Genomic DNA, 10,341 nt, shown 5'->3' with positions numbered 1-10,341 from the left:
CTCCCGAGGCCGTTCCCGTTCCCGAGGCCGGGCCAGGCGAGGCCATTGCCGCTCCCGAGGCCGTTCCCGTTCCCGAGGCCGGGCCAGGCGGGGCTGTTCCCGTTCCCGAGGCCGTGCCAGGCGAGGCCATTGCCGCTCCCGAGGCCGTTCCCGTTCCCGAGGCCGGGCCAGGCGGGGCTGTTCCCGTTCCCGAGGCCGGGCCAAGCGAGGCCACTCCCGCTCCCGAGGCCGTTCCCGTGGCCGTTCCCGTTCCCGGGGCGGGGCCGTTCCCGTTCCCGGGCCGTGGGCGGGTCCTGCGCGCTCAGTCCGCCGGGCCGCGCGGGGGCGCTGTTTCGGGTCGGCGCAGCGGCCGGAGCGCAGCGCACGAGCCCGCGCAGCCCCGGCCCCGCCGCTGGTCCCGCCCGGAGCCGCCGCTGAGCCCGAACCGCCGCCCCCGCCCGCAGCCCCTCCCGCCGCCCCTCCCGCAGCCCCTCCGCGGCGGAGCGTTCGGCGCCATGCCTAAGAATAAAGGTGAGTCGCCCTTCCCTTGGCCGGGCCCGCGGCGGCGCGGCCGGAGCCGGGTGCGGTGGCGCAGGGCAGGCCCGGGGCCCCTCACGTGGGCGCCGCCGGAGCCGGAGCCGGAGCCGCGGGCGGAGCGGCCCTGCCGCAGCCGGCGGAGCCGGGCCCGTTCCGCCTGCGGCCGCCCCGCGAGGCCGCTGCGGCCCGGCCGGCCCGGGAGGCCCTGCCCGCCGCTCGCCTGTCAGCAGCGGCCCTGCCCAGGAGGCGCCGGGCCCTCCGCGCCCGGGCGGGCAGCGCTGCTGCCGCTCCCCTTCCTTCTTACCCCGGAGAGGAAACGCAGAAACCGTGAGGGAAGGGAGCAGCAGATTATAACAGCGGGGCAAGTATGAGCTGCTCTTATGCTCTTCTTGAAGAGCATCTAATCGTGTTGCCACGTGTGTGCCTTTTAAAAAGAGCAGCTTCACTTGGAGCGTAAGCTTCCTCTTGAGTATTTCAGGGATTTCAGCACCACAGTAACAGAAGTTATTCATCTACTCTTGATTATTACGTGCATCAGGCTATCCCACCGTTTTTTCTGAGACATTTGGTAGTAGGGATCACAGAAACTGAAAATGGCCATCTTGTGAAAATCTTTTTTGAAGGCTGCTGTCACTCCAGAGCAACCAGGACATCTTAAACACTGGAGATTCAAATGTTTAATTACTTTGTTACTACTCAGCTGAAAATTTAGACTTAAAAGTAAGCAAAAAATCTAGATCTGGGTAAGATACTTAAAATAGCCATATAGAGTGCAAGCATAAAAGTCTCCATAAATCTGATTTTTTTCACTCATTGTATATAGAGACAGTAACACACGCTTTTTACTTCTCCCACTTTTAATTTAGGCAAAGGAGGTAAAAACAGGCGACGAGGTAAGAACGAGAATGAATCAGAAAAAAGAGAACTGGTGTTCAAAGAAGATGGGCAAGGTGAGTTTTTAACTATAGTATGGCAATGTCATATTTTTCAGTGACATACTATAACTGGGAGAATAGAGAGAAGTATTCTTATTGGGTTTGTATTTGAATTCCAAATGACACGCTGAGTGTAAGAGAAAGACAGTAGGAGAAGGGAAGTTTTCAATAGCTTCACCACTTAAGAATGAAGTTTCCCCTCTTCTTGACCTTAATGCAGTGCTCTGTGTAAAAGAGTGAGCAAACATTCTCTAGAAACCTCTTGATAGCTTTGTGTGAGAGTCTGTGAGCAGCTGGGTTAGCAGATGTGGTTCAGTTTTGCCAGTAATTGTCCCTGGGATGCACAGTCCAACTTGGTGTTTTTGTATGGACTCTAGCATCTCTTGGATCCTTTGCTGGGCTCCCCAAAGTCACTGATGTGGCAGAGCAGGTCATCTCACTGTTCTGTCCCCTGATTTGGTTTGGTTCAGTTGGCTCCTGGGCTGGAAGTCTAGCAGTTATTAAAACAGGTGGAATGTAAGGCACAAGAGAGTTCAGCCAGGGAATGACTGGGATTCCCACCTGCCCTGCCTTTGGTGACAGTGAGCTCACCTCCCTTTCAGCTCGCCCTGTCTTGTGTGTCACACGCTGGTGGTTGCTCACATAATGTGAGTGCTTTCCTAATAACCAATGAATCAGTTGGTTTGTTGGAAATATGGGAAAGGTATGGATTTAAATCACTGTAGAAGTGCCACTGTACAAATTTCTGGTATTTTGTGTTGGTTGTAAGCAGAAAAGGAGTTTATTTTTATGTGCATCTGAAACTTAAGAGCCTTTACATTTCCCAAGCAAAATCTATTTAATGAAACATTGTTCTTAGTTATGAACAGTCTTATAGTTCGTTGAACTATGTAACTTGTGTGAAGTTTTCCAGTATGGGATTTTTGCAGCGTGGTGAGGGAGAAGATGAAATACAAGGTGAAGAGATTGAGGGTAGGTGTTGCAGAGGTGCTTCATAGACCTCAGCTGAAGCCTGCTGGTTGCCTTCCAGGCAGTGTCTGATAACACCAGGTTATGTCCTTTCAAGGACACTGGGGTGTTGTCCACAGAGCCTCTGCGAGAGGGATTCTCAGTCTCAGTGGGTGGTTATACAGGGTGTGCAGCTTTCTCCTGCCTCTGTGACAGCACTGAGATGATGTCCTTTAGGACAGGTGCTGTGATGTTGTCATGAACTTTCAGAGTCTGAGTGTGACTCAATAGCTCTGAGATTTTCTATAGTAAGCATTTCAGGGGGAGCAAAAGGGTGGATGCAACCAAGAAGGAGCAGTATTTGAAAATGTTAACATCAACAGTGATACAAAACTGTGATACATTCAGCAGTCTCTGTGGGTGCTTGAAGCTCCTCTCAGCAGTTCATGTTTGATAAAATGTTACAGCGAATTTGGGTTACAGTGGAAAAGTTACTGGGTGTGTTTTGAAGTTGGATTTGTTTAGAAGTTTTGCTCTGGTGGCACTTTGTGACACGGCTTAGCGGTGGATTTAGCTGTGCTGGGGTAATGGTTGTACTTGTTGATTCTAAAGAGCTTTTCCAGCCTAAACGATTCTGTGTTTCTGTATGTTGCCATCTCTTTCAGAATATGCCCAGGTGATCAAGATGTTAGGCAACGGAAGACTGGAGGCATTATGTTTTGATGGTGTGAAGAGGTTATGTCATATTAGAGGGAAGCTAAGAAAAAAGGTAATTCTGAAGCATTGCAATAGGAAACGGTGATGCTATGCATGATATGTAATTGTAAACATTTACATATGTAGCTTATTACAAAAATTAATATTTCTACTTCACTAAATGCTTTAAACTACCTTTTTTGATAGTAAACTAGTCTGTTCTGTTTCCATTGCTGGCACAAGAATAGGCAGCCTTTGGCTCTTGGGTGAAGCTCACAGGCTGCCTTTCAATGTGTTCATTTCAGGAGAAGGTTTTTCCAGCTGCTTATGAAATACAAGCTTTTCATATTCTAGAAAATTATATGTATATAAAATAATAAAATTCTCCCTAATTGCAGATGGGGAACTTGGTGACTATTTAGAAAATACACTTCCAGTGCCATTGTTTCGTTGTCCACTTCATCAGTTCCCAAAATATTTCTGTTGAAAGCTAATCTGCAAAGATTTTTACCTTCATGGATGTCAGGTGTGAGTGTTTGCATTCTTAACTTTGCCATCTTCAGATGGTGTCCCCTCTGGCCCTTGTCAGGTGTTACATCTACCTGTCCTCTGCTGGTGTGTGGTAAGGAGGAGGTCTCTCAGTCTGTTTCCTATGAAAACAGACATTCATTCAAAACAGTCTTCATTCTGGATTGTTCAATTTTTTGTATAGCAGTGAATGCACATGTCTTGGGATCAGTGTAACCAGTGCTATAGCTGCTTGCAAGAAACTGTTGAAGGTAGTGGAGAATGTGCATAAATAAACACTAAATGCTGCAGAATTAATTTATTGCTGCAAAAAGCACCATTTATATATTCCTTATGTTTAAAAGAAAGGAAATTCCAACTGAAATGAGTTCAATCTCCAAAAAACACCAAGTGAATGTGGCATAGAACCCACATAGAACGACCCTCTGCATTTAAAAGCATATTCTGCTCTGCAGATTTCTGGTTAATATAGTTTATAGAAATAACTCCATTCATTTTCTTGTGCTCTTCACTGTACTTGTCCATCACCCCCTTCATCAGGTTTTTCTTTAATTTTTACCCTTGAGGAGCTCAGTTCATGACTAGTGCCTTGATGCATTCTTTCTGTTTTCTCAGATGTTATGGCTTAATAACCACCTTGTTGGCTAGAAGCTCTTCAAAGAAATTTGATTACCCTGTAATAGCTCCATAACATGTAAAAATAATGTAACCATGAGTCTTTATGTACTTGGATTTGCTGTTAAAAGATTAAATTGGATATTTCTGGCATACGGTTAGAAGATGAAGATGGTGGCTGTAGTGAAATGTTTTATGTCTCTGTAAATATAAATATGCTGTTCAGTTCTGTATATCACAAGTTGAATTTCTGTAACACATGTTTTCTCCTTCAGGTCTGGATAAATACATCTGATATTATATTGATTGGCTTAAGAGACTACCAGGTAAAAATTCAGCATAATATGCCACTCTAAGGAGTATCTTACAAGTAGCTTTATTTACTGTTAAATTACACCAGATATTGTGAAGAAATTCCTGTCTAACTTTGTGTTTGTATTTAGTTGTGCTAAATCATGATTTTTTAGTTTCTTTCTACTACAGGAAGATTGTAATGAGTAGACAAATTCTGGTTTGACTTGTTCTTCTAAATTGCACCCTGAGACTTTGTGAGTGAAGGTGCTTATTGTCATCAAGCTTGACCTTTTTTTTCCAGATGCAGCTGTTTGGTGCTTGCATCCTATAGTCGAAAGGGAGATTGAGTAAAAAATAATAAATAAAATAAAAAAATAATAAATAAAATGTACCAAACATTTTATTGTGATAATTAGAATTTTTGGTCATCAGAATTTTGGATACTTGATGTTTAGGCTTTTACTTTGAGAGGCATATTAATCAGTAATTTGTTTGTACTTAAAAATTACTTACAAAAAATTGAGTGGCATAACTTTATGTAATATAAACAGTAATGGGAAAACAGTTGTCAAGTTTTCATTAGGTGAATGCCTTTCATGAATGTTAGTGTTGTCATCAGTTGTTGAAGATAGATTCTGCTTCTGAAATGTGCATTAGGTTTATAAAACATTTCAGATACTGTCATTTACTGTATATGTTAAAGTACTTAAAGCTAGGTTTTCAGTTTTGACTTCTCCAAGGGAAACGTAGGTTGGATATTAGGAAAAAGTTTTTTACAGGAAGAATGATAAAGTACTGAACTTGACTTTTCTGCCCAGGAATGTGGTGGAGTCACCATCCCTGATGTGTTTAAAAAAAGATTGGGTGTGGCACTCAGTGCCATGGTCTAGTTGAGGTGTTAGGGCGTGGGTTGGCCTTGATGGTCTTAAAGGTCTCTTTCAGAGCAGTGATTCTGTGATTCCTGATTGACCATCAAACACCTCACTCTGTATTGTCTGAAGAAAGGTTAATTTCAAAGGCATGAAACTGAACTTGTCAAGTTGTCGAATTCTCAACATGTCTCATTTGTCTCAAATTCTTTTCTGTCTTGTTGCCCAGGGAAGTTGTGGATGCCCCATCCCTGGCAGTGTTCTATGCCAGATTGAGAGCTCTGGTCTAGTGGAAGGTATCCCTGCCTATGGCAGGGGGTTGGAAGTAGATGATCTTTAAGGTCACTTCCAATCCAAACCATTCTATGAATCTGTAAATTAGTTGTAATTGGAGATAATGAAGTTATCACTCAGCAGAAATGAAAATACTCCAATGTGTTTACTTCACATTTAAAGGAACTGGAGGGGAAGGAAGAACAAGATGTTCTTCTATAACTATTATAGGTGTTAATCCACTGTAAATAATATAGGTGTTGTAAATAATGCAGTCTACTGAGGTTAATAGTTTTGTTTTTTCCTTCATAGATGACTAATGCATTCTAATAAATTCTTATTTAGGATAACAAGGCTGATGTTATTCTAAAATACAATGCAGATGAAGCCAGAAGCCTGAAAGCATATGGGGAGCTTCCAGAACATGGTAAGAATCTTTCCACTTCAAATTGCATGTTGGACAAGAATACTCAGTCTGTCTTGGCACAGTGTGAATGCACTCCTTTAACTTCTCTAAATTCCTTCATAGCTAAAATCAACGAAACAGACACATTTGGTCCTGGAGATGATGATGAAATCCAGTTTGATGATATTGGAGATGATGATGAAGATATTGATGATGTAAGTAGTAAATGTGTATTTTTTTCATATGCTTGAAGCCGTCACCTTTGGCAGTAAGCTATTGTTGTTAGTTCTACAGCAAAGAATACTTGGGTGTTCAGGATAGCTTTGCTCCTCAGGGACTTCTCAGGAAGTAGTGTGGTGCAGGCATGTGCCAGCTTTCTGTCCTGTCTCCTGTCCTGTCATTCCTGAGCTGGCCCCTAAACACGTGGTACACTCAGTGTCATGCTGCTGAAACACACATGGAGGGCAGTCTGAAGGTGGCTAATAGAATATCAGTCATTTGTCCACCCCTAATTCCTCTGTGGGTTTAACAGCCTCACTATCCCACCAGAGCTGCAGAAAACATTGAGAGATTTGTTTTTCAAAAAACAAAGTTTTTAGTTCTTCATTTTTGTTTACATAAAAACTACTAAAAGCTGGATTTTAGTTTTTCTGAAGTTAACATAATCTTGACTGTCACAGTCACTTGTGTTACTGCTTACCATTAAACTGTAGTAACTGATCATGCACACTCTGAAATTACAGTAGTAAAATTGTTACAACTCAAATTTTATAATAAATTGCAGAAGTAGAATCTGCTGTGCAATGTTTTCTATGTTGATTCACTTTAATTTACATCTGAGAGATGAATGTGTGCAGGGTCAACTGGCTGAGAGGATAAGTAGTAACTTAGTGAGCCAGTGAGTTAATTTAATTGGATAGACTGTTCTAAGAATACTATTATGCTTTAATTCTTTTAGTCCTCTCTCTGAGTTGATAATATGACTAATTCTTTTAAAATGCATACATTATTCTGACTTTTTTGAGGTTCTCAATATATAATTCATTAGATCAAGTATTTTTAAAATATCAAAATGCTGAGGAAATTTTCTTCAGACTTTTGAAAATTTCACTTTGGGCTGTCAGGGTCCAGCTTACTGAAGATTTAGCTCATTGGAGCCAGAAAAACTAGTACTGCATGCTTTTAATAATGAGGCTTTTGTAAGACATCAAAGAGATAAGTAGCTGTAGGACAAATTTGCAAACTAATGGATCTGTGTGTGGGGTTAAGTGAGCAGCTATGATTGTTTTTAAGCTTTTGTCAGCTCTTCAATAAAATATTAATATCATGCTTTAAGAAAGTAAAAGATGTAAAGAAAAGATGTGAGTAGCCTTTCTGAGGATCACTGTCATATGTCTGGAATGAAGTGCAGCTTCCAAGGTCCTTATTAATAGGAGGAACTCAGTGGAGCCTTTGCTTTGTTTTTTATGTCAGAAGAATGATTAAAAAGTCACTACTTAGGGAATTGACTCTCAAATTTGGTTTTATTTTCATTTTTGAGACTCATGGGCTAATTTATGGCTATTCTAGTGATGTATAATTGTATTGTAGATACTGTGGTTATACAGAATTGCTCACCTGCACTACCCTAGTATTGTCACAGAGCTGGTGGGGACAAAAACAGGGAGGAGTTGTTCATGTGTTAAAAAAACAGGGTATGAGCTGAGGCAAAACCAGGACTGTGCTAATTCAGAAGTCTCCTGTTGAACTGTACAAGTAACTATAAAAAAGAGTTGCTTGATGGAAAATACCCTTGGATGAAATACATGGTGTGGTGTTTTTGCTTTTCAGATCTAATCTGGAACAGAGGTTTACATTCCAACTTTTTTCCTCCAAGGATTGTTCTACATTGATACTTCGATTGTTTTTTGGGTGAAGTCCCTTACTTTTAAGAAGACTGAAAATTCTCGGTAAAGAGTGTAGTTTGTTACATCAAAAGGATTTATTTTCAGTGTTTGTTTTAAAGTATTTATATTTCTTTAGAAATGGGTAATGATGGATTATCACAAAGGTTCAATGACATGCCACAAATATTTTGTCTCTTCACCAATTAGAGCTTTTATCTCTGGATGTGAGATACAGTGACATGGGCTGTAAAAGACTGCATTTTCCCCTTTTCTGCTTTCATCACTACAATTCCAGTTAAACTTGTATTTTGAAATAAAAATTGTTTACCCTGTAATTATCATGGATTTTGATTAAAGGCAAATAACCCAGTTCAGATTAGTATCAAATCATACTATGCAGTGTCTGTCCTTATACCCCTTGCCTTGATGTTAACTTTAAAAAAGATTTTGATAATATAAGAGGAAGGCAGAAATCTGCATTTAAACTCTCAATGCATGATCAATCTGCTTTTCGCATCTAGTAGCATGCTGCTATTTTTATACTGATTTTGATAATTAAAAACACTCATTATTTCAAAGATGTAAATTTTCAATGGTGGAGGGAGTGGTGGGAGAGGAGTAAAGATGAAAAGTGAGCAGCATCTCAAATTTGCAATTTTTTGGAAACTGCGGCTGGTACAGTGGCCGATCTGCAGCTGCAGACGGTGAACACTGGGTGGCACCCGACTGAACAGGGAGACAAGTGCAAAGCCTTCACAGCTGGGTTTGTACTGAAAAATGCATAAAGTAGATTTTCCCCAAAGTAAATGCTTAACATTCTTGATATGTTAAACATGTAGAATATTTTTTACATTATATAAAAGGTTATGTTAAGAGTAGAGTTTTATTTTAATCTGAAATTCCATACATTGTAAGGTGCAACATAAAAGCTTATGTGAACTTTGAGTAACAATATAAATAAGAAAATAAGTTTGTGTCAAAAGTAGGAAGAATCTTTTCATCCAGAATAAATCAATGAAGCAGACTACTGGAAAGATTCTTGTCCACCTTCAGACTGCAGGAACCAGTTGAGAAACTGAATAAAGACTAACATCATCATGCAAATATTATTTTGTGGTAGCCTTAGTGTCTTTGTCTTTAATAATGTATTTAACAACTCTGAAAGCAGGTTAATGGAAAAAGTCCTTTTGTGCCATAAAGATCTGATTCTTAACACTTGTATTCCTTATACAGTCTTTTTGGTATGATGTAAAGTGTCTACCCCAGTAGATAAAAACAAAATGGCTTTAAAAAGTGGAGTGCCTCTTTGCTTTACATGTTTTTTTAAGGAGATTTAAACATCCAGATCTTTTGTAAAAATGTCTTTTCTTTTACTTTTTCTTTCATTATAGTGTCTATTTTCCTTGGCTATGGATCAACTACCCTGATATAGGAATAACATTTTCTTAGTATTAAGTAATTTTGCCAAATATTTCATGGATTTTATCTGTTTGTTGTAAAAGCTTGGTAAATATTGAGTGAAATATTCTAGCAGTACAGCATTCTTGCTCAACTGATCTTAAATGCATCAGCTTACTGTCTTTGTATATCTGTAAGGTTCAATTGTGAAGGAACATAAATGGTGTAATGTTTCAGAATAAGGTTTATAAACCACTCCTAAGCTCATTAGTTTCCTCACTGTATTCAGCAGGCTATAAGCAGCTCTGAAAATGGTTAAAAGCTCTTAAAGTTCTTGAGATCCAAGTGCAGAAGATGTCTGTCCTTTCAGTTGTACTAGCAGGAAGGTTAGTGATTAAATTGCAGGGAATGTGTACTGAAGATTCAGATATTATGGGAGCTGTGCTTGCCAAAACTGATATTCTATATGTGAAATGTAGGTGCTTGGTCAGTGCTAGGAGGAAACACATACACACTGCTGCTGTAGGGAGCCTACAGTTCTCAGTATAACAGACTTCAGCTGTGGGTCAAAGATGAAACTTTCTGTCAGAATCTGTGGTGGTTTGCCCTGAGGTTCCTTCCAGTCTTCATGTCTGGCTTCCAGCTTCATATCTGGCTCAACCTAAACAGCAGATTTTAAGGAAATTTCTTTCTTAATTAATTAATTCTTACTTAATTTCTTATTAGTACACCAGCTTAACACCCTTAGTTTTCTACTCATAAGCAGGACTGTATTGCCTTCTTGAGTACCACCTTGTTTCTCTGTCCTCTGCTAAAGCTCCCTTCGCAGTCCAATCTAGACAGCTTGATATCATCCCTCTTGCCTCTTTCCTTTGGGACTGGAAAAACAGCTTGCACAAAAAGCTGTCTTTCCCATGTCTCCTTCAGATAACAGTGGTAGAACAGCAGCTGCCAGCTAGAGCATTGCAAGTTTGCTG

The 10,341-nt window shown here is 40.8% G+C and overlaps 1 protein-coding gene across 1 annotated transcript; it reads left to right on the top strand.

Annotated features, from left to right (window-relative positions):
- The first annotated feature begins 329 nt into the window (after positions 1-329).
- EIF1AX (eukaryotic translation initiation factor 1A X-linked) lies at positions 330-9,264 on the top strand. Its single transcript, XM_056490445.1, has 7 exons — positions 330-510; positions 1,383-1,466; positions 3,065-3,168; positions 4,514-4,564; positions 6,020-6,101; positions 6,204-6,295; positions 7,911-9,264. Exons 1-7 carry the CDS (start codon positions 495-497, stop codon positions 7,914-7,916), a joined length of 435 nt encoding a protein of 144 aa, XP_056346420.1. The 5' UTR covers positions 330-494; the 3' UTR covers positions 7,917-9,264.
- The last annotated feature ends 1,077 nt before the right edge of the window (positions 9,265-10,341 follow it).

This window comes from Oenanthe melanoleuca, chromosome 1, assembly GCF_029582105.1.
Source record: "Oenanthe melanoleuca isolate GR-GAL-2019-014 chromosome 1, OMel1.0, whole genome shotgun sequence".
Taxonomy (NCBI): domain Eukaryota; kingdom Metazoa; phylum Chordata; class Aves; order Passeriformes; family Muscicapidae; genus Oenanthe; species Oenanthe melanoleuca.
Note: the sequence above shows the minus strand (reverse complement) of the source record. Positions and strands in the feature narration are given on the sequence as shown.

Coding starts and splice junctions, on each gene's coding strand:
- EIF1AX (XM_056490445.1), top strand. Junction 3,169..4,513: donor GAGGGAAGCTAAGAAAAAAG/GTAATTCTGAAG, acceptor TTTCTCCTTCAG/GTCTGGATAAATACATCTGA. Junction 6,102..6,203: donor TGGGGAGCTTCCAGAACATG/GTAAGAATCTTT, acceptor ATTCCTTCATAG/CTAAAATCAACGAAACAGAC.